Raw genomic sequence first — 23,908 nt, 5'->3', positions numbered from 1 at the left:
TACCAATAAAATATTTTAATATTCTATTAAATATTGAAATATTTAAATATATGTTATTTTAAATTTTTAATTTATTTTTACTTCCAGTTTTATTCAGATATAATTGACATTCAGCACCGTATCAGTTTAAGGTCACAGCATAATGATTGGACTTACATATATCATGAAATGATTATCACAGTAAGTTTAGTGAACATCCATTTGTATAGTTACAAAATGAAAGAAAAAATTTTTTTCCTTGTGATGAGAACTCTTAGGATGTACTGTGTTACCAGCTTTCATATATAACACCCAGCAGTGTTAATTCTATTTGTCATGTTGTACATTACCTCCCTAGGACTTATTTATCTTATATCTGCAAGTTTGTACCTTTGACCACCTTCATCCAATTCCCCCTCCCCCGAACCCCTACACATCTGATCTATTTTTCTGTGAGTTTGTTTGTTTTGAGGTATAATTGACAACACTATGTTGATTTCTGGTGCATAGCATAGTGAGTCGATATTTCTACACATTACAAAATGATCACCATGATACGTCTAGTTACCATCTATCACCACACAAAGATATTACATGATTATTGGCTATATTCCCCACACTGTACATTTCATCCCCGTGACTCATTTGTTTTGTAATGGGAAGTTTGTACCTCTTAACCTTCCTCACCTATTATCATTATGAAATGTATGTTAAAATTTAATATTAATGTGTATAATTTAATATTAAAATATTGAATAAAGTACTTCAAAACTTTAATGACTACGAAATATTCCACTGTGTGTGTGTATCACATTTTTCTTAATCTGTTCAATTATTTACCCTTTACCTTCTTTCTTACTTCTCCTAATTTCCTAGTTCATCTTGCTCTGTGTGTGTGTGTGTGTGTGTGTGTGTGTGTGTGTGTATTTGATACACCATCTTAAATTCTTTTTTAAAAAAATATTTATTTACTGATTTATTTATTTGGCTGTGCCAGGTCTTAGTTGCGGCGTGTGGGACCTTTAGTTGTGTCATGCTAACTCTTAGTTGCGGCATGCACGTGGGTCTAGTTCCCTGACCAGGGATCGAACCTGGGCCCCCTGCATTGGGACCGTGGAGTCTTAACCACTGGACCACCAGGAGAGTCCCTTAAGTTCTTTTGGAAAAGACAGAATATATTATATATTGCATGCAAGAAGTTTTAAAATCACTCCCTGAAAGCTAAGCAATTGTGGTTGTTTTTAACTCGTCTCTATTATGATGGCACTTTGGTGAATATCGTTACGCATAATTTTTTTTTAATATTTAAGATTACTTCGGGCTTCTCTGGTGGCGCAGTGGTTAAGAATCCGCCTGCCAATGCAGGGGACACAGGTTCGAGCCATGGGCCAGGTAGATCCCACATGCCATGGAGCAACTAAGCCCATGCACCACAACTACTGAGCCTGCACTCTGGAGCCCGCGAGCCACAACTACTGAGCCTGTGAGCCACAACTACTGAAACTCGTACGCCTAGAGCCCGTGCTTCACAACAAGAGAAGCCACTGCAATAAGAAGCCTGTGTGTACTGCAATGAAGAGTAGCCCCCACTGGCCGCAACTAGAGAAAGCCCACGCACAGCAACGAAGACCCAATGCAGCCAAAAATAATAAAAAATAAATAAAATAAATAATAAAAATTAAACCCCCCCGATTATTCCATTAAGTTAGATTCCTAGATTTGGAATTACTGCACCAGAAGAGTATGGATATTTGAAAGGTTCTTGCTATTTATTGCCAAACTGCTTTCCTAAAAGCCTCTTCAATTTATATTCTTTTTTTTAAAAAAAATTTATTTATTTATTTATTGGCTGTGTTGGGTCTTAGCTGCGGCACCTGGGATCCATCATTGCGGCGTGCGGGCTTCTCTCTAGTTGCATCTTGCGGCATGTAGGATCTTAGTTCCTCGGCCAGGGATTGAACCCGCACCCCCTGCGTTGGAAGGTGGATTCTTAACCACTGGACCACCAGGGAAGTCCCCTTCAGTTTCTATTCTTATTAGCAAGTAGGAAAGTGCATGTCTCAATACATCTTACAGCAGTAGGTATTGTTGTTTTTTAATGATCACTAGTTTGCTAGATAGAAAATGGCATCTGTTAGTTGATTTGGAACGTGTGTCTCTGAGTCCATGCCCCAGGGCTGTGGGTGGAGGAATGTCCATCCAGTACTCTATCTGAGATTCTTCCCTTGCAGCTGACTTTGGTGTGTCTGCCAAGAATCTGAAGACTCTGCAGAAACGAGATTCCTTCATAGGAACGCCTTACTGGTAAGTCGTGTAGCTTCTGGAAATGGGATGGTGGACTGAACGCTACACCTCCAACTCTCCATGGTTCCTCTGGCTGGTCTAGAGGAGAGAGGACAGAGGCAGGGGCTCCTGAGTCAGCCTACTGGGTCTGAGCCCAGATCCCCCCACTTACTAGTGCTGAGACCTTGGCCATGTTGCTCAGCTTCGTGTGCCTCAGTTTACTCACCTGTAAAATCAGGGGTATAATAGCACCTACATAATGGGCTATTGTGAGGCTTGAATGGGATGGTGCATGTAGAAAATGCTCCATTAATAAGAACTGACACCCCTGAAAAATGGTTCTTGACTGAGTGCCAGGCATAGGGCTAGGGCCATGAAGATGAACAATACAAGTTCAGTTCCTATGCTTATATGAAATCTCCCCAGACTTATCCAGTCCATTGTGTTTCCTTCTTTTCCAAAACTATTACTTTAAAAACAAGCAAACAAACAAAAAAACCTCTCTCAGTTTCATACCTAACTACTTTCTGTTTTACTTCCCATCGTGGAGTGAGTTTCCTTTCTTGCTTGCTTATTACTCACTCTTTCTTTCTCTCTCTGCCCTTTTATTCCTCTTTCTCCTTTTCTCTCCCATCCCTTCTCTATGTGCTGTTGTGTTCTCTTCACCCCCCTTCCCGCCCCCAGTTTTTCCTGGGTCCCTTCCCCACTGCTCCCACCCACCCCTTCCCCAGGACCCTGTGTTCTGGATTGTTGCTGCCATCTTGTGGTAGGAATCAGAACTGCAGCAGGACTTGGGCAGTGGAGCTGCTTGGAAGGCATCTTTCTGTGAGAAAACGGTCCTAAGGAAGACAGTGGGATGGAAAGGAATGAAACTCATGACTCGGGAGTGCTGCCAACCCCCTGATGTTGGCTTGTGCTGGTCCTTGACCCTGAGTCTCTGAGAAGCGCCTGTGGAGGCCAGGGTCTGAGCCCTCTGTTGTCCCTTGGTTGGTTCAGGATGGCCCCCGAGGTGGTGATGTGTGAGACCATGAAGGACACCCCATACGACTACAAAGCCGACATCTGGTCCCTGGGCATCACTCTGATTGAGATGGCCCAGATCGAGCCCCCGCACCACGAGCTCAACCCCATGCGGGTCCTGCTCAAGATCGCCAAGTCAGACCCTCCCACGCTACTCATGCCTTCTAAGTGGTAAGTAGCCAGGAGGCCTGCCTGAGGGTGTTTGCTGGACGGCCAGCGGGCCTGGGATGCGGGGTGCCAGGGCTCTGCTGTCGCTGCTGGGCTCCGCAGTTGGGAGCAGTTGGGCCTGGGGGTCTGCAGGCCTCTCTGAGCTCCCTGGACCCTCCTGGCTCTTTCCTCCCTCTGTGCTGTGGACATCGGCTCTCCATCAGGGAGACCGGGTAACCCAGATAAGCCGGATCCCACTGCAGGAGTAAGAGCCCACGTGAGCCCCAGCAGCCACGTGGTACAACCCTGGGCTGGGAATTGGGGCTCGAACCCCAGCACTGCTGTGTTTCACTGTGTGCCCTCGGGCAAGTCCCTGCTCCTCTGATTTCCACATCCTCTCTGTTGGCGCTGTCTGTGACGAGAAGGGCATCTTGAAGGCCCCGTCGCCTCTGCCATTTAGCTTATAAAGGCACCCTTTGTCCTTTGAAGGGCGTGTTTGGGAAGCACGCGCCTCCCAGGAGAGTGGAGTCAGTGATGTGGGGAGTTTTCTCGGCTCTCGCCCGCTCCCAGCTTACCTGTCTGTCCTCCCAGGTCTGCGGAGTTCCGAGACTTCCTGAAGACGGCCCTGGATAAGAACCCGGAGACCCGGCCCAGCGCTGCACAGCTCCTGGAGGTGAGTGGTCCCCTCTCCCGGGTGGCCGCCTGTCCCTCTGCCCAGCCCTTCCTGTGGACAGATCACCCGTGACCTGGAAGCTGGGTTCGTCCTCCCCCAGCCCAGGCGATGGTGTGCACAACTGTTCACTCATCGGCCGACATTCCCTGAGCACCTGCCACGGGCTGGCCCTCGTGCGGGGAGGACTGGCTGTGGTAAGGGAGCCCCCAGACTCCTGTCCTCAAGGACCTTACCTTCCAGCGGGGGAGACAGGCAGCTGGCGAGCAGATAGTGCACGTGGCGGAGAGCAGGGCTGTGGAGGAAAAGAGAACAGCACAGGGGAGGGGGGCCTGGGAGGGGTTGCTCTCCTATAAAAGGACACGAGGGGCTCTGTGCACAGACACCCAAAGGAGGCCAGGGGGCCAGGCACATGGTGCTCAGGAGCAGAGGTGAAGGCCTAGGATGGGGGCACGATTGGTGCAGCTGGGAGAGCCAGGGGGCCAGGGTGCAGGAGCTGGGGTGAGGAGGGGGGCAGGGCTGGAGATGAGATCGGAGCGGTACGGGGGCGTGTCCACCCCCAGGTTCAGTGCTTCCCTAAGAGGACACTCGGGACGCAGCATCTAGTCGTACTCTCCACTGTGACTTATTACAGCAAAAAGATACAGAGGAAAAGGCACCTGAGGGAAGCCAGGCAGGAGCTTCCAGAGTCCCCTTCCACTGGAGTCACACGGTCTGTGCTTAGTTCCCCCAGCTGTGCATTGTGGTGACACGTGTGAGGTGTTGTTTACCTGGGAAGCACATTGGAGAGCTCGGTTGGGTTTCACTGGGGGCTGGCCACGTGGGCAGCCTCTGCCTGGCACGGGCAGGGTTCCAGACTGCAGAAGGCTGGCAGGCATTCAGCATGGGCCACGTCGCTTGCAGTTCAGGCAGAGCTGGCCCCTCTTTTCAGTTAATGGGGGGAACCCTCCCCAAATCCAAGTTCCTGACGAAAGACCAACGGTGGAAGCAGGCCTTTCAAAGAGGAGGGGGACCAGGTCATGGCGGGTCATGCAGGACCTTGGGAGGATGCAAGCTTCACCCTGTGTGCGATGGCACACCCGTGAGGGTTTGGAGGAGGGAGACACCATCTGACTTACACTTACAAGGCTCCCTCTGGCTATTGGGTGTGGAATCTCCAAGACCAGCCAGGTTGACAGCTGACTCAGGGAGCATCCCTTTGGCTGGCTGAACGGCCTCCAGGTGGGGAAATGGATGACTGTTTCCTTGAACCTCTTTGAAATATTGGAGGTAGCTGCGAGCTGCCCTTGCCCGGGGCCGATGCCTCGTGTCCTGGCGGGGTGAGTGTCGGAGTGTTTGCGGCTGTGTTTGGAAATGCCCGGCCGTCTCTAGCGCGGCTGATCCCGGTCCCCGTGCCACCAATGCTGTTGGGAGGGGAGAGGAAGTGGACCTGGGTGATGTGGAGGGGCTGCCCGCCCACGCCCTGTCCACTCTGGTCCTTCCACCTTCGTGTGGTGGGAGCAAAGGGGGCCGACGCTCCACGGCGCACTTGAGTCTTTCTTCACATTCAGCCGCTTCTCCCAAGCACCGACTTACTGTGCGCCAGGTGCTGGGGCTGTGGTTGGCACTCTGGGCTACAGTGCGTCCCTCTGGGGTGTGTAGCACAGTGATTCAGTGTGTGGACTGGAAAAGTCCTGGGTTCAAATCCCAGCTCTGCCACTTACTGGCTGTGAGACCCTGCTCAGGGGGCTTAACCTCTCTGTGACCCTGTGCTCACTCTGAAGGGAGGATGATAGCCAGGGTTAAATGAGAAGACACTGTAAAGCGCTTAGCTTAATTGTTAAGTGCTGTGCGCAGTGAATAGTTGATGCATTGAATTGAATTATTAAAAAATGGAAAGAAGCGGGGATGCAGAATGCGGTCTGTCTGCTGGGGCTCATGATTGTTCCTTGTAGATTTCTGCATTGCATTTGAAAGCACACGGCTGGAGTTACCAGAGGCCTTCTTTTCGGGGTATTGCGGTGTTTGGTGGGTGGCGTCGGCAAGGGACTGGACCAGGCCAACCAGGGGTGGGGGTGCGTGGGCCTGCTGTCACTGTCAGATGCAAAAGCTCCAAGCTCCCGGGGCCAATTGTTTCCCGTGAGCAGGCACCTCCTGGCCTGATACATCCGGCCTCCAGGATATGCTGCCAGGAAGAGACCAGCTGTCCCTCATCCCCTCGTGGCAGCCCGGGAGCCTCAGCCAGAGCCAGGAATTTCCGTTCCATAGTGGAGAAAAAAACGTCCTGCCAGAGGACTCTTCGCTGAGACAGAAGGGTTGCAGAAGAAAGTAGAGATCCCTCCAGACAAAGAAAGCTCCTTTCAGAGCTTAGGCTGCCGTCAGTTTTTTCCACGTCTCTGAGTTAAGGAGGGTGGGGCATCGTTACCCGCTTAGGTGAGGACCCTGAGGCTCAGGCCAGGGAAGTGGCCTGCCGAGGTCACCTGACTTGGAGTGGCCACAGGTAAGCCCAGACCTTGACTTGCCAGCACACCCTCCAGAGCCTCACATCTGCCTGCGGCCCCCACGTTCCTCCCGGCCCCTCCTCCTGCCCTGCACCCCGCCTTCAGCTGACTGACTTATGCCCCCACTGGTTTATGATCCATTCATTCGCTGGCACGGATATTTTGTTGGGACCTTATCACTTGGTGGTAACCTGGGCTCTGAAATCAGGCTCGCCCTCCTGAAACCCGAGTGGTCCTCACGCTGAGCCTCAGTTTCCTCCTCTCTAGGAGGTGGGTCGTGCTTGCGTCACGGAAGTGTGTGAGTGGATGCGATTCTGTGCCCACCCGCTGTCTTCAGCATCGTGGCTGTCACACGTCCGGGGCGCAGCGTGCACTTGTTGAATTTGCTCTCAAACCCACCCCGTTCTAGCACAGCATTCTTGTCAAGGTCGTTAGTACCTTCTGGACTTCGTGGTCAGCTCAGGCCTCAGTGCTGGTCTTGCTGGACTCAGCAGCAGCCGCAGGCGACCCTCTTCCCCTTTGCTGTCAACGCCTGATGTCAGGTCTCCACGCTCTCTTGGTTTCCTTCCTTCTCACTGGCCACTCGTCCGTCTCCTTCGCCTGGTCCTCTTTCTCCAGCTGATTAACGTGAAGTGCGCCAGGGCCTTTCCCTCTGTCTCCATCACCTTGATGGGCTCGTCTGTTCGCCATGACTCTCGCATTTCTGCCTGCAGCCCAGACTGCCCTCCTCGCCCACAGGTCCTTGTATCTGGCTGTTTATACCCTCCACCCCTTTAGGTGTCTGTAGGTATCTCAAACTTAACACGTCTGCAACTGAGCGCCCCCATCTTTCCCCAAATATGCTCTAGCGATGGCTTTCCTGTCTCAGTCGGTGGCAGCCCCACCTTGCCAGCAGTCAGGCCCCAAACCTCGCAAGCATCCTGAACCCCTCTCTTTCTCACACACTCTGTATCCATTCTAGCAGGGAATCCTGTTGTCCCTGGCTTCAGAACATGCCCAGGATCCAGCCACTTCTCACCACCTCCCTTGCAGCCAGAGGGAAAAACATAAGTCAGCTCCTATACCTCCTGAGTCCAAAGCCCCTTAATGGCTCCCATCTTACTCAGGGTAAAATCCAGAGTGTCAGTGACCTGCAAGGTCCTGCAAGGTCTGCCCACCCCACCTTGACTCCTCAGACTTCTCTTCCTCTTGCCCCCTCACTCTTCCCCAGCCAACCAGCCTCCTTGCTACTCTTCAGACACTCCAGGCACACTCCAACCTCAGGGCCTTTGCACTGCCTGTCCGCTATGCCAGGGATGCTCTTCCTCTAGACACCTCCATGGCTGACTCTTTCTCTTCAAGTCATTGCTCAAATGGCAGCTTCTCAGTGAGGCCTCCCCCAAGTACCCTGTTTAAAACTGCAAACCTACTGCACCCTCACATTCCTAATTCTCCTTCCCCTGCCCTACTTTTGATTTTTCCATGGCACATAGCACTTATAGTATATAACTTACAAGTTTATTAAGTTTATTGTTGATCTCCCTGACTAGCATGTCAGCTCCCTGGGGACAGCAGTCTTTGTTTTTGTTTTCGTTTTTGCTTTCACTGATGTGCCCCAGTCATCCAGAATAGTGCCTGGTATGGAGAGGGCCTTCGTTAAATACATTTACTTATTTTTACTTAACAAAGTGTTATGTAACCTCTTCTCCATGCCAGGTTCTATTCTAAATGCTTAGCAAATGTTAGCTAACTTAATCCTCATGACAACCCTATGAAATAGGTACTGTTTGGATCTCTGTCAAACAGATGATAAAACTGAAGCACAGAGAGGTTACGTAGCCTGCACAAAGTCACACAGTGTGTAAGTGACAGAGCTGATTTCTGATCCTGGTCATCTGGTTCCAAAGCCTGTTCTTTTGACCACTCTAGTACGTTGCCTCTCTGAATGAATGAAGGAAAGAAAGAGAGGTGGAATAAAGTTAGGAGGGAGGGAAGGAGGACTGAAGGAAAGTTGCTGACACCTGAAAACTTGAAAGTGTTATCAGGCATTTTCTAAAGCCAGTCTTGGGGTGTGGGACACCCCGGCTGTTGGTTTCTAAGCACACAGAGGAAAACTAGGCTCAAGTTCTTGGGAAGGATGACTGCGTAGATGGCAGGAGAGGCCCTGGCCGGAGGGTGGGTGCCAGCTGGCGAGCTCTGTGGCACCTTGGGGCTCCCTGCAGAGATAGCACAGAACAGCTTTTCCTCTTCTTGAAGGAGCAGACAGCTGAGTTTCCCTCTGATCTGGGTCTTCCACGGGGGTGACCGAGCACCTTTCTAGGGACCCATGTGCCCAGACCAGGCCGTCCCTGTGCAGGTGCACAGTGCACTGGCCACCCGGGAAGGTCCCGCACCCTTCTGTGCTGGGCTTTGTCTCTAATGGGCCTTGGCAGCTTGGCGGTTGAAACGTCTTTTCTAAACACAACCCTGGAAGTAACAGAGCTGATGCAGTGTAGGAGGGGGTCTGTGCTTTGTGTCCCAGAGCAGTTTACAGAACAGTGTTCCGGGCCTAATCAGACACAGGAGGGCCTGCCCCATCTGCCAGCCCCGCTCGCCCGGGGATTCCAGGAGCTTGGCATCCAGGGGAATGGTCCCGCTCACCTGCCCCTCTGTCAGAGGCTTTCTTCCCCATGCCTCCCCCTCCGCTTCCTAAAGACCCCGGGGTGCTCAAGGGAGGCCATGCAGAAGATGTTCAGCCTCAAGAAAGCAAGGCTCCTGGCCAAGCTTAAGAGTCACTAATTTGGTCAATATGTGATATGGCCTGATGAAAACCTGGCATTTCCAGAAGCCTGTGTTTGCATTATTTGTTTCTGCCGCATCTGCTGCAGCAACTGCAGTGAAGTGTCCCGTGGCTTCTTGCTCAAGTTCACATGTGTGAGGTTGTGCAGTGTGAAGCTCGGTAAGCTTTGGGATCTGATTCTTACCTTCAGTTCCAGAAAGCTGCACTCTGGGGATGCAGGAGGGAATGGGGATGGCTGGGAGTGCAAACTGGTGCTTAAAGCCTTCTCTGGTTGTGGTTCTGCTGCTGGTGATGGTCGTGATGATAGTGGCAGTGGTAGCAATGGTGGCATGGTGATGGCAGGGGCAGTAGTGATGGTGGTGATGATGGTGGCTATAGCCATGATGGTGGTGGTGATGATGACGGTGGTGGTAGTAATGGGGATGGTGGTAATGGCGATGAGGATGATGGTGATGGTAGTGATGATGGTGATGGTGGTGATGACGATGGTGGTGATGATGATGATGGTGGTGGTGGTGATGCTGACACTGATGATGGTGATGATGATGGTGGTGGTGGTAGCGTTGATGATGATCGTGGTGGTGGTGGTGATGATGATGTTGATGATGATGGTGGTGATGTTGGTGGTGGTGAGGATGATGGTGGTGGTGGTGGTGCTGCTGCTGCTGATGGTGGTTGTGATGATACAGATGATAGCTGCCGCATTTTGAGCTCTTACTACAATGCTGAGAACAGCCATCCTATTATTCCCAGTATACAGATGAGCAAACTGAGGCTCAGAGAGGTTGAGTGAGTTGCCCGAGTTGGTGGAAGTGGGATTTTATTCCAGGCAGCCTGGCTCTTGAGTCTAGAGCCAGCAATCTTCACTGCTATACTCTCCTGCCTCTCGCGATTAGTACATCCTTATTAATATCCAATTCAAGACCCTTTGGAGCCACACAGCAGCCAGAGTGATACCTTCAAAGGGTAACTCTTTATATCACTGCTCTGCTGCAGCCCTTGTACTTGCTGCTCCCCCTGCATGGAATTCTCTGTGCCCAGATCTTTCCCTGGCCGGCCCCTTCACATCCCTCAGGGCTCAGCTTGAATGTCACCTCCCAAGGAGGGCCCTCTGCCCAAAGACCTAGGCAGACTTTCCCGCCACCCACCCACCGCACCAATCCAGGCCCATGTTCCTCCAGCCTATCCTATTACCTGGTCTGAAAAATGATCTTGTTGTTTGGTTACGTGCCCATTGTCTCTCCCACTCAGCTGCGAGCCCCCAAGGCCAGGGAGCTTACCTGTCTGCGTGTTTGGCCTTATTTCAGCACCTGGTGCATCACTGGCCTCAACATGGGGCTGAGGCGTGAATCAACGAGTGAACGGGGGTGTGGGAGAGAAAGATAAGAAATAAAATTCTTCACGTCTTTACTAGTTTGGACTAACTAGAGAAAGTCAGGCTGGTTTAGGAAGATCTGAATGACAGGGCTCTTTAAAAGGAGTGAGGTGTATTGCTTTCCCGTGTGCAGAGTGGGGTGCCCAGGTTGAATAGGGTGTTGCCTCTGGCCTTCCACAAATGTACTAAACAGATAAGAAAGAACAAGCAGATAGGAATGATTTGTAGTGGACCTATCAGTTGTGAATATGTTTTCAAGGTGTTAGAAAATTTATTCTCGAAAATTTATTCTCTTTAGTCATTTAAATACTTCCCTGCAATCTTGTTGACACTGTTCCTCCGCTGATAACTGACAGTAAAAACAGTGAATTTCATCAGAGCCTTCCTGTGCATTTCAAATGAGCAAATTCCAACTTAACAACTGCCCCACCCCGCCCCTGCCAATGCCTTTCTAAGAGCCCCCGAGTGAGTGTGGGGAATTGAGGAATCCCATGTCCCTGTCCACAACCTGGTGGTGGGGACAAGATGCTCAGAGACAGACTTGTACCAGGGAGATCTTCGGGCTGATTTACCATCTGCCGAGGTCTTAAAAGCTTTGGTGGGGCTTCCCTGGTGGCTCAGTGGTTGAGAGTCTGCCTGCCGATGCAGGGGACGTGGGTTCGAGCCCTGGTCTGGGAAGATCCCACGTGCTGCGGAGCAACTAGGCCCGTGAGCCACAGCTACTTAGCCTGCACGTCTGGAACCTGTGCTCCGCAACAAGAGAGGCCGCGACAGTGAGAGGCCCGCGCACCGCGATGAAGAGTGGCCCCCGCTCGCCGCAACTGGAGAAAGCCCTCGCACAGAAACGAAGACCCAACACAGCCAAAAATAAATAAATAAATAAATTTAAAAAGAGACGTTTAAAAAGAAAAACAACTAACTGATAATTAAGAAAAGTTTATAAAAAAAAAAGCTTTGGTGTTTTCCAAGGTCCGTGAAAGAGCCTTCACTTTTTAAAGATGTGGCATTTCTGTAAACGCCTAGGAATAGAACATACACTACTTGGCCTCAAGCTTTTGCAAACGCACACATCCACCCTGAGACCTATACGAGCATGTTCATAGCAGCTTTATTAATAGTTGCCCCAAATGGGAAACAACATAAATGGTCAGCACCAGCAGGAAGAATAAACAAACCGTGACAGAGTCACGTGGTAGAATACTGCACGGGAATCAAAAGGGAAGAGTTTACCGACATGTGCAACAGGGTAGGCGAATCTCATAGTCTCAGCTCAGCTCGTGTCGAGTGAAGAAAGCCAACCACAAAAGAATACGTACTCTATGATTCTGTTCAGATGAAGTTAAAGCGAAGGCAAACCTAGTCTCTGGAGCTGGGTGCCTGTGGGGAGTGAGGTTGACTGCACGGGGAATGGGGACCTTCTCGAGGTGATGGAAATGGTCTGTATCTTTTTTTTTTTTTTAAACTTTGGGTTTATTTATTTATTTATTTATTTATTTATTTATTTATGGCTGTGTTGGGTCTTCGTTTCTGTGCGAGGGCTTTCTCTAGTTGTGGCAAGTGGGGGCCACTCTTCATCGCGGTGCGCGGGCCTCTCACTATCGCGGCCTCTCTTGTTGCGGAGCACAGGCTCCAAACGCGCAGGCTCAGTAATTGTGGCTCACGGGCCCAGTTGCTCCGCGGCATGTGGGACCTTCCCAGACCAGGGCTCGAACCCGTGTCCCCTTCATTGGCAGGCAGATTCTCAACCACTGCACCACCAGGGAAGCCCAGTGGTCTGTATCTTAAGCTGGGTGGTGGTTACAGCAGGTGTGTATGTATGGAAAAAGTCCCTGAGCTTAATGATTTGTGAACTTTACTGTGTGTAAGTAATTCTTCAATAATGTATGTGTGTATATGCATGTATATACTGTATATATTATACTTTTTAAACCATATATGAAAACCTTTTAAAAAAGTAAATTAACAAATACACAAACAAACCTCCTGAAACATTACTTCTGCTCCCGCTTTGGGCTAAGCTCTTCCCTGTGCGTGATCTCATTCCATCCTCATGCCATCCCTGTGGGTCTGGCATTATTGTCTCCACTTCAGAGGTGAGAAGCCTGTAGCTCAGAGAGGGAAGGGGACTTGCTCAGTGTCACACAGCTGGTGAGTGGCAGAGCTGGCTCACTTTCCACCACACACAGGACTTTCTGAGCTGCCTCTGGGTCTGCCTGACCAAGTTCATGTTCACGTTTCGCTCAGGGATGCCGCTGGCCTTCTCCGCCTGGGGGATCGCCTCCCCCAGCTTTGGCTGCCCCTCCTCATCCTCCCAGCCCACAGTGGTTCTAATCCAGCTGTCTTGCCCCCCCTCAGCATCCCTTCGTCAGCAGCATCACCAGCAACAAGGCTCTGCGGGAACTGGTGGCCGAGGCCAAGGCTGAAGTGATGGAGGAGATTGAAGACGGCCGGGATGAGGCGGAAGAGGAGGACTCGGTGGATGCCACCTCTGTAAGGCCTGGAGGAACGGGGGTGGGGGCGGCGTGCTGGAGGGACGGGATCCCCGCAGGCCTTGACTGGTGTGGGAGGGGCCCGGGAGGTGCAGGAAGGGTTCCTTTCTGTTTATCCCCAGCTCAGAGGTCACAGGCCCCCACGCCACCAGTTATGTAAGACAGCACATGGGCCGGGATGAGGCAGCAGGGTGTGTTGACCAAATCCTGTACGTTTTCAGGGAAGACCAGGAGTCAGATTTTTATATGAGATCTTCCAGTTTTTAAAAGTTGGTAGTTGACTCATTTTGCTTCCCAGCCTTTTTCCTGTTGTGGCTCACATACCAAATGAGGATGCGTGTAGCACACTGTGGGATCAATGCACATAAAGGCTGCACGTGATCAGAGGCAACGGGCCGAACGAAGGGCTCCAGCCACCCCAGACCCCGACTGTCTGCCCTGAGTGCCCAGGGGACCCAGGTCTTGGCATATTCGTAACCCATCTGCAAGCTTCGGTGCTTGGCTGAGTGGAAATTTAAATGAAAGCTAATTTACATTTTTTTAAAACATTTGAGCCAAACAAAACATGTCTGTGGGCTGGATTCTGTCCTGAGCTTCTACTTTCGGATCCCTGGTGTAGCCATTGGGGGAGAGCCTCCCCCAGGAGGGGAGATTTGCTATCCAGATGGTGCCGTGGACCTAGTGAGGGAGGGGCTGGACTGTTGGGGATGGACAATACAGCACTTTCTCAAGTTTAATTCATTCCTGGGAGGAGCCTGAGCTGGCGTGAATCCTCACCAGGACGAGGAAAGGGACGCCCCAAGGAGGACGAGTGGAATCAGCACAGTAACGACAGCCCTTACTGAGCCCCCGCTGGGTGCCGGGCATCTTGCAACTCAGACAGAGGAGAACCCAGGCTCCATTTTACAGATGGGAAAACTGAGGTTCGAGTGGTGCAGTCGCTGAGCTGATAGGTGGCAGGGCCAGGTGTGGGCTGGGAGTGGGAGTGGGAAGCAGCGTGTCTGGGGCCCGGTTCCAGGAGGGGGCAGGCAGCGAGGATGGGGAAGAGGCAGAAAGTGTCACGTCCCACCTGGTTTCTCCACAGGCAGAAGGCTGATCTTTGTCATGAAGACAGTGGGGGCCTTGATGGTTTCAGGCAGGGGTTGGGCGTTGTTGTGTGGATGTCAGGATCAGATCTGAATTTTTGAACCATCATTGCTCTGGGTGTTGAATAGAAGGTGGATTGGAGTTGCTTCTGAAGATTCCATATCCAAGGTTAAAAAAGCACAAGAGGGTGCTTATGGTATGATTCTGTTAGTATCAAGTTTAAAAGCAGACAAACTGACCTATAACACTTCGAGATCAAAGTCAGGACAATGATTGTGTCGGGGGAGGATGGACACAGGTCGGGGTCTCAGGACTGGGACAGTGTCCCACTCCTGACCTGGAAGGTGGCTATGTGGGTGCTCACCTTATTCATTAGGCTGGACATTGATGTTTCATCCACAGAAATCAGTGTTCTATTTCACAATAGCAACATTTTCAGTACTTTCTTCCCCTGAAAAGCTCTAAAAAACAAAAACAAAACAAAAAAAGTGGCTAATAGGCTGAATCTAGCCCCTGGATAGGTTTGGCTTGGCCTTTCTGTGATTTTTTTAAAAATTTGAGTTGCCATCTAAAAATTGGGAGATGTCATGTACAAGTCCACATTCGAGCTTGTCTTGAAAAATTGGAAGGTCTGGGCACAGGGGACCCATTTTCCCACGTTGTCACAATTGGCTGGAGCAGAGTAACCACTGCCCCCTTTCTACAGGGCATGAGCTGTCTAGCTGGCCACGGTTGCCTCCACTCCTAGGAGGAATGCCTATTCCTCAAAGCAAGTAGTACAATAATTTTATTGTTAGTTAGGCAATAAGGAGTGGGGAGGACCGTGGCTTACTAGGGAGGGATGCCTGTTGTACCTCCCTGGCCCACTTCATCTTGTGGGTGTCTGACTTTCTGACCTCACTGCATCTCTGACTCTTGCCTAGGACACACAGTAGCATGACCTTGACTATGTTTTTTTTTCCTCCTAGCCTCTGGGGAACCACACTCGGGACTCCTCTGAGGTGAGTCAGCTGAGCCTCGATGCTGACAAGCTTCTCAAAGAATCATCTTTCACCCCACTGCCACCCAGCCAGCCTCAGGACATTGTGAATGGGCCCAACCAACCCTCTGGGGACACATCCCTCCAAGCCACCAGCCCCCCAGATGTGGCCCCTGGAAATGAGAACGGCCTAGCCGTGCCCGTGCCCCTCCGGAAGTCCCGACCGGTGTCCATGGATGCCAGGATTCAGGTATCCGAGGAGAAGCAAGCCACTGACCAGGGTGGGGACCTCAGTCCAGCAGCCAGCAGGTCCCAGAAAGCAAGCCAGAGCCGTCCCAACAGCAGCGCCCTGGAGACCTTGGGTGGCGAGAAGCTGGCCAACGGCAGCCTGGAGCTCCCTGCCCAGGGGGCTCTAGGCCCTTCCAAGAGGGACTCAGACTGTGGCAGCCTCTCCACCTCCGAGAGCATGGACTATGGCGCCTCCCTCTCAGCCGACCTGGCCCTGAACAGAGAGACGGGCTCCCTGTCTATCAAGGTAACGCTGCCCCTTGTGCCTCAGGCTTGGAGCAGGGGCACTGCAGAATGTGTTGCTGCCTGGTTTTGGTGTTTGAAAGCATATGATGGCTGCCTTCCATTATAAGTAGTTCATGAGGCTGCTGTTTCTTTAAAGAGCTCTCCATTTGATTCATAGTTAAAACCCCCAAACATCTGAGTTCGGTCTGGGATTTAGTCATGTCAGGCAATTAATTGGTTTGGGTTTTAATTTCAGTTTGGGTTTCCATTTAAATTGGGTTTGGTTAAAGGCCCTGCTAAGATGGGGGAGAGACGATTCTAGAAGCGAAAGTTCTCTGACTTGGAGGTCAGCCGTGTGGTCCAGCTGCCAACTGATTCAGTTAAAGGGAGTGGGCTCGAGGCTTCCTCCTGGCTCGTGGCTGTTCCGGAGGAGGTGGCATTGTGAATGACAGTAGCCACTGCACTTGAGAGCTCAGCACGAGGCCTGTACTGCAAAATGCTTAAAAGCAACCCCAGATGAGGCGCCTTCAATCATCCCAAAGTACAGCCCAGCAAACGGAGGCTCAGGTGGGAGGTGGGGAGCTGGTCAGACTCCAGACTCTGAGCTCTGAATCCCACATGCCATTCTGCCCTCGCGGTGGGAGCTTTGGCCTGCTTGTCCTCGGGAAGGGCAGACCGCATTCCCTGCCCATCTCACAAATAGTGAGGTATTCGTGAACTCACTGTTGGTCACCTGATTGGCCACACTGAGGACCTCATCCCCAACCAAGGCTGAATTTAGGGGAAGGTTCTGCATCTTTTTTGTTTTTTCCTTCCGTCACTTACTTGGTGAAAATGACACAGCAGAGACTCAAAAATACTGGCCAAATGAGAGGGAGCCGAAGGAGAGGCAGTCAGTCAGCACAATTAGCTTTGGGAACAGAAAGAAAGCACAGTTTTAACAGGTCACCAGGACAAGCGGAGATGACAGCAGCTCTGATGTATATTCATCTTCCTTAGGGTAGGGGGTCTGTCCCTTCTCTTCTTAAAAAGACACTAAGGGTTAAAAAAAAAAAACAGTAATTTTTTTGTTCTTTTAAATAAAGGTTGACCCACCCAGAGCCGGGTCCCCACCTCTTCTCAAGGGTATTGAGAACATTCCTTTGCTGGCGGGCTGGCAGTGAGTCAGGGAACGCGGCTGTCCTGATAAGAGTCCACGGCTGCGTCAGCACCCTTGGCTTGACGGGGAGCTTGTTACCCCCAGGCGGAGGCCCGGCGACCAGGAGCAAGCAGCTCTATTGTGAGGGCTGCACCCAGGCCTCCTTCCTCCCCCACCATCTCCAGCCAGCGTGCATTTCTGGTTGCTAGTCTGACTCAGCTTGAACTGAGTCCTGGGACACGTGAGCTGGATGCTGTAGGGCGATGAGCTGCAGGGTGACCTTTCAGGGCCGAGAGCATCCAGAGCTGCTGGGCGAGGTGCCATGGGAAGAGGTGGGAGCCTGCAGGGGAGGGGAACCCAGACCTCAGGGCCAAGGACAGTCTGCTGGGCTCGACTGAGCGGGCACGGGGGTCAGCGGGGACTTTGAGGGCAGAGGCCTCCTGCTGGGTGCCACCCTGGCTCTCCCTGCACTTGCAGGGCTGGCAGGCCCTCGGAAAGGCCGGCCTGCGCTGCACCAGGAGGGGCCTCGGAAAGCAGTGGAGAGGTCGGAGGGGAGAGGCCGTGATGCCTTCCTTGCAGGCCCACAGGCCTACATCCGAGTCAGGATAGAGGACTTTCAAAGGGTATTTAAATACCCTTAACTCCTCCTGGAGGAGTTCTGGCAGCACTGTGTAAGCAACCACACGTGAAAGGCATGATTATTCATAGGAAAAAGTAAAGATAAAGATTATGAATAATCTCATGGTGGCTCTAGATGGGCGTGGCCTCCTGTGGAGTTCAGGTCAGGTCAGATTTGGCTGCCAAAGCAGTTATGAACTCTGGTTTTCCGGGCTCTTTGGATTTTGGCATTGAGGATAAGAGATCGTGGTCTGCAGTAATAACCGTCAAAAATAAATACCAAGTGTTGAACCCTTGCCATGAGCCGGGTGTTGTTGTATGCCCCACCCCCATCGCATCTTTGCAACCTCCTCTGACAGGTCGAGGAAGCTGAGGCTCGGACAGGACAACGGACTTGCCCAGGGTCACAGAGCCAGTAGGTGGTAGAGGGAAGATTGGAACCCAGCTCGCTCTTTCTGACGCCGTGTCTTTTGTGTGAGAGAGTGCTGGCTGCCAGCGGGCAGGGGATGGGCCGTATCTGAAGGGCGAGATCAGGGAGAGGAAAGGGCCCAGCGTCAGACACTCAGGCTCCCCCTGTTGAAAAGCTTGAGGCAAGAGGGGGACAATGGACAGTTGCCTCCTACCTGGACGGGGCTGAGGCTCTGGGGCCAGGAGGGCTGTGGGCTGCACCCTCTGTGTCGCCCATGGATTCTTAGCTGTGACGCTGAGCTTTGCCTGATGATCTTCCCCGGCCAGAACTCGAGGCTGCACAATAAGACCCTCAAGAGGACACGCAAGTTTGTGGTGGACGGCGTGGAGGTGAGCATCACCACCTCCAAGATCATCAGTGACGATGAGAAGAAGGACGAGGAGATGAGATTTCTCAGGTAAGCCTGGGGAGGGCCCTGATGGTGGTAATAGGGTGGGGACGCGGTGAGAGGGATGGGCGTGGGTCCTTCTGGTGCAAGAGCTGTTTGTCTGTCTACAGCATCAAGTGTGGGATCAAGGACACAAAAGCAAGCAGGCTTTGCCTGAGATCCTGCATTCTGTAACCCACCCAACCCCCCATCCACCAGTCCATCCACCCACCCACCTACCCACCTCTGCATCTGCTCACCCCTCCATTTACTCATCCGTCCATCCACCCCTCTACCCACTCATTCACCCATCCATCCATCCACCCCTCTACCCACTCATTCACACATCCATCCATCCACCCCTCTACCCACTCATTCACCCATCCATCCATCCACCCCTCTACCCACTCATTCACCCATCCATCCATTCATCTATCCATCCACACAGCCATCTCTCTGTCCACACACCCCTCTGCACACCCACCCTTCCATCCATCCATCCACCCACCCATCCATCACCTACCCACCTACCCAGCCCTCCACCTTCCCCTCCAGCCAGCAAGCCATTCACCCATGTATCCATACCCCACAGCAGGCTGGGGGACATGGTGGTGACCCAGGTAGTTGAGGCTGTTGCCTTTGTAAAACTTACACCTCACGGGCCAACAAACAGCACACAAGAAAATTCCCAACTCTGGTACATGCTGTGAAGGGAATAATGGGTGATAGGATAGTGAGCCCCTGGGCCGGGGTCGGGGACACTGCTCTGTGGGAAATCTCCTGAGCAGAGCCAGAAGGTTGAGAGGAGCTGGCCACGAGCAGAGCCGGGGATCACGGAGGGAACTGCAAGGCCAAGGCCTGAGGGTTGACCGCGTGGCTTGTTTAGGGACCTGAGAGGGCAGGGCTGGAGTGTGGAGTGTAAGGTGGGAGGGAAAGGATGGGGAGCCGTCCCCGGGACCTGCAGGGCCAAGGTCATGTTGGCCCGTGGGCAGGGGTGGAAGAGTGTGGATTTCATACCCAGTATAGCTGGAGTGAAGCAGCTGGAGAGTGACCAGTGGTGACATCCCTTTTGAAAGCCAGCTCCGCTGCCGTATGAGTCTGGGCGTAGAGGGGGCAGGACTGATGCAGGGATCCAGGGAGACCCCGGCCAGGATGGTGGCCAGACAGAGGGAAGAAGTGGTTGGATGCAGCATGCATTTTGGAGGCAAGACCCATGAAACCGGAAGGGATTGGTGTGGGGAGGAGGGTGTGAGGCAAAGCTGTTTGCTAGGAACCATCGTTGCACTTTAAAGGTGCTCAGGCACCCTGACAGCCCTCCTCAGGGAGACCCTATCTCGGCCGTTCTGTAAATTAGGAAACTGTTTCTTGGTGGGAACTTACCTGCCTCAGGTCATCCAGGTGAGAAGCTCTGTCTGTGTGAGGATTCTACCCGGCTTCCACTGGACCAGGAAGCTTGCTGGGGGGCTGCCAGGGGCGGGGTTGAGGGGTTTTGCAGTTAGGGAGGGAGGCCTTGGACCCACAAATCTCCCTTGAGGCCAGACCTTTGAAGGCTAAATTCATGATTGATTTGTAGGACATCTCTAACATATCACACACATTCATATCTTTAAAAAGCACAGGGACTTCCCTTGTGGTCCAGTGGTTAAGACTCCATGCTCCCATTGCAGGGGGCCTGGGTTCAATCCCTGGTCGGGGAACTAGATCCCACACGCGTGCCGCAGCTAAGACCCAGTGCAGCCAAAAATAAATAAATAAATATTTTTTTAAAAAAAGAAAAAAAAGAAACAAGGCCTGATTTTCCTAGAGGGGTGGGATAGGGAGGGAGGGTGGGAGGGAGACACAAGAGGGAGGGGATATGGGGATATATGTATACATATAGCTGATTCACTTTGTTATACAGCAGAAACTAACACACCATTGTAAAGCAATTATTCTCCAATAAAGATGTAAAAATAAATAAATAAATAAATAAATAAATAAATAAATAAATAAATAAATAAATAAAATAAAATAAAAAGGAGAAAAAAAAAAGCACAGACATTCCAAAGCCAAATAGAAGCAGTTTTGGATGCCTGGGGGCACTTTTCCCCTCTAGGAGCCAGGGGGATGAGAGGCAGACTTTTCATTGGTGGTGTTTCTGCGTGCATGCATATGCGTGTACACACACGCACGCACGCACGCACTGGTGTCCTCATCTGTGTGCGCTGGAGAGGCTTGAGGCTGGGGGAGGGGTGGGTGTGGTTGCTCTTGGACAATGACACCACCTTCTGTTTTAATGGTCACCTGGGAGGTGACCTGTACTCCTCAATCTTCAGACCCCAAGGGCTCGGTTTCCTTTCCGTCACCTCCCCTCTGGGCAGTTTAGGTTCCTAGGGTTGAAATTCCAGACCCAGCACACCTCATCTAGAAGCGATGCCTCTGGCCCTGGCACTGGGCCCCCAAGCAGAGGAGTGGGTGCCACTTAGGTTTGAAAGGTGAGATTGAGCCGCGGTGGAGAAGAGGTGCTCACAGTGAAAGAACAAGGCTTTGCTTGTCTGCCTGCTGTGGTCTGAAGGTCCGCACGTCCTGTCAATGTGGCCAGGCCGCCAGGCTGCGAGCTGTGGCGGGCTCTGGCCCACATCCCTGGTCGTACCTGGATCCTAGCATTTCCGGAGGACTGGGTGACACGTAGGCTTTTGAATGGTGTCACCGAATAGTTGCTCTCACAGATTGAGGCTGCTAGGTCAGAGTTCTTTCTGGTTTTGCCTAAAATTGCTGGTTCTTTCCTTCTTAAGCCTGTGTCTGCCTGCCTTTCCCTTGTGAGAACTCAGGTTGGTCAGGGAGGAAATGTCAGAACCTGGCTGCTTACCTTCTTCTCTGTTCGTGTTTTGGTCAGTTGTTCTCTGAGCCTTAGTCTCTCTTGTGTCAGGGTCTCCCTCTCTTTGTCAGCTCTCAGCAGTCACCTCCTGCCTCCTCTCTTCCCAAATGCAGAGGCTCTCAAGGAAGCTTTCTTCTGTGCCCCTGGAAAGCATTTCTGGCTTTTCCCAGAGACTGGGCAGCCTCTTCTTCCTCGTTATCATTCGAGAAGTTACCACTTGGGGAGTGATTGCCATGTGCCAGGCAGACACTACAGGTATCAGCTCATGTAACCTTAAAGAACCTGAGAGGTAAAGATTATCTCCCCATTTTACAGATGCAGGAACAGAGCCTGCAAAGACTTGGCGACTGCCTAAGGGAAAGCGAGCTGAGCTAAGATTCAAATAAGGCCCCCCGACCCCTGAGAGCATGCAGGCCTCTCCTCCTGCAGCTGTTGGTGGGCAGTTCCTGAGTAGCTCTACCCGCTCAGAGCTGTGAGGAAAGCCCCACAGCGGGGGTGGCCATGGTACAGGCTGCAGACACGGGACTGGAATAGGACACAGGCTGCCAGGGAACCGCCCGCCGTTCACAGTCAGGAGGCCCAAGTTCTTTCTGCATCATTTTAATTTCTTTTCTGATTCCATAAATGATACATATCAATTTTTAATGGACTTGCCCGGAAAGAAACACAATTGGTGGGGTTTATCCCACCAGTATTTTTTCTGTGTACACACATATACACAGTGACAATAGGTATGTTACCAAATGAAGGTACACTGTGTGGTTGGGGTCAAAGTTTGATTGTATTTACATTTTTGAATAGGTAATATCATGGTTCAAAACTCGACAAGAAAAAGAGGGTAAACAGCGAAAAATCTCCCTCTCTCACTTTTCTGCCAGCCATCCAGCTCCCCTCCTTGTGTTAATATTTTACAGTGTAATCCTTCCAGAAACACTCAGTGTTTAAATAGGAAAGTAAACACACACATGCACATGTGCACACACATATAGGGTCCTTTTTGTTTTTCACCCAGATGGTAGGTAGCATAAGAGACCCACACGCTTCAACAGCTTGCTTTTTTCATTCAGGGATCAATCCCTATCTGTTCATAAAGAATTGCTGCATTTTTCATAGATTTTTTCCATGTAATTCAATATCTCAAGCAAGAACTTGATTTTTTTAATGGTTGTATAAAATTACATCAGATGGACATATTTAGTTAGACTGTATTGATGGACATTTGTTTCTAATTTTGTACTATTATAAATAACGTTGTTATGAATATCCTTATTCAGTTTTGTTGTACATCTGTGAATATCTCTTTAGAATCAGTATCCAGAAGTGGAACTACTATGTCAAAAGGCAGAGACTTATTGCATTGTCCTCCAGAAATGTGTCAATTTGTACATATCAGCAGTATATGAAAGTATCAATTTCCCCTATATTCTTGCCTATTTAATGAAGATGTTATTTCTTCTTAATTTGTATTTCATATCCACATAGCTAATTTAAAGATTTTGTCTTTTGTTTCATGTCTGTGCATGTTCTGTGCCACTTTTTAAAATTAGGATATTCCTGTTTTTCTTATTGATTTGGAAGCACTCTTTATATATTAAAATTATTAATGTTTTGTCTGTCAATAAACGTCAAATAAAGTCTGAGTTATAAGTTTGCGTCATGCCTCTACCCCAGTCTTGTGTGACGCCTCTCCACGCCCCAGCCTTCAGTGTCCCTAGCTATGAGTTATATGATCACTGACGGCACTTTCTGACTGAAATGTCCTCATCCTTCCACCCTTCAGGCGCCAGGAACTCCGAGAACTTCGGCTGCTCCAGAAAGAAGAGCATCGGAACCAGACCCAGCTGAGCAGCAAGCATGAGCTGCAGCTGGAGCAGATGCACAAACGTTTTGAACAAGAAATCAATGTGAGCGTGAGAAAAGATGGGTCCCTATAGGGCTTCTTGCTTCCATGTTTTCTTTAAGCGGAAGTTGCAGAGTGAGGATGATTGGGCATGGAGAATAATTCACAACAATTGCCCAATTCCTGTTTCCTGATCTCATTAGGCATTGACTTATAAACACAGCATTGCATGAAGGTCACGATGCTCCTCTGAGTCACACAGGAGGATCTCTAGAGGGGACATAACCTTTGAGCCCCATGCAACAACCCTGCGAGGTAGATGGTCTGGTCTTCCTTTTGCATGTGAGAAAAAAAAACTCAGAGAGGTTCAGTGACTTGTCCCAGGTCACACAGCAAAGAGGTGATAGACCTGGGATTCAAACCCAGGTCTGAGCACGGGCTCTGGGCTTTCCCCATCTCCCTCCCAGGTATAAGGTGACTTCCCTGAATTTCCCTTTCTGCTCCTTCCAGGCCAAGAAGAAGTTCTTTGACACAGAGCTGGAGAACCTTGAGCGTCAGCAAAAGCAGCAAGTGGAGAAGATGGAGCAAGACCACGCTGTGCGCCGCCGGGAGGAGGCCAAGCGGATCCGCCTGGAGCAGGAGCGGGACCATGCCAGGTTCCAGGAGCAGCTCAAGCTGATGAAGAAGGAGGTGAGTACGTGCTGGGTGGAAGCAGGGGTGTCTAGGAGGATTAGGACCCTCTCAGCTGCAAGTAATCAAAACCCAACTCAACCTTGCCTCAGAAACAGAGGGAATTTTGGGGAGCTTGTATAATGAAAAACTCACATCCAGCTACGTCTG

The 23,908-nt window shown here is 51.0% G+C and overlaps 1 protein-coding gene across 2 annotated transcripts in view; it reads left to right on the top strand.

Moving 5' to 3' along the window:
- STK10 (serine/threonine kinase 10) overlaps nt 1-23,908 on the top strand; it is a 120,435-nt gene that overhangs the window by 67,590 nt on the left and 28,937 nt on the right. For both annotated transcript variants that reach the window (XM_059917677.1, XM_059917678.1), the window contains exons 5-12: nt 2,211-2,283; nt 3,259-3,453; nt 4,021-4,102; nt 13,068-13,202; nt 15,256-15,801; nt 18,271-18,401; nt 23,009-23,132; nt 23,579-23,758. In XM_059917677.1, coding sequence (XP_059773660.1) covers nt 2,211-2,283; nt 3,259-3,453; nt 4,021-4,102; nt 13,068-13,202; nt 15,256-15,801; nt 18,271-18,401; nt 23,009-23,132; nt 23,579-23,758 — 1,466 coding nt within the window. The remainder of the gene's footprint in view (nt 1-2,210; nt 2,284-3,258; nt 3,454-4,020; nt 4,103-13,067; nt 13,203-15,255; nt 15,802-18,270; nt 18,402-23,008; nt 23,133-23,578; nt 23,759-23,908) is intronic.

This window comes from Balaenoptera ricei, chromosome 3, assembly GCF_028023285.1.
Source record: "Balaenoptera ricei isolate mBalRic1 chromosome 3, mBalRic1.hap2, whole genome shotgun sequence".
Taxonomy (NCBI): domain Eukaryota; kingdom Metazoa; phylum Chordata; class Mammalia; order Artiodactyla; family Balaenopteridae; genus Balaenoptera; species Balaenoptera ricei.
Note: the sequence above shows the minus strand (reverse complement) of the source record. Positions and strands in the feature narration are given on the sequence as shown.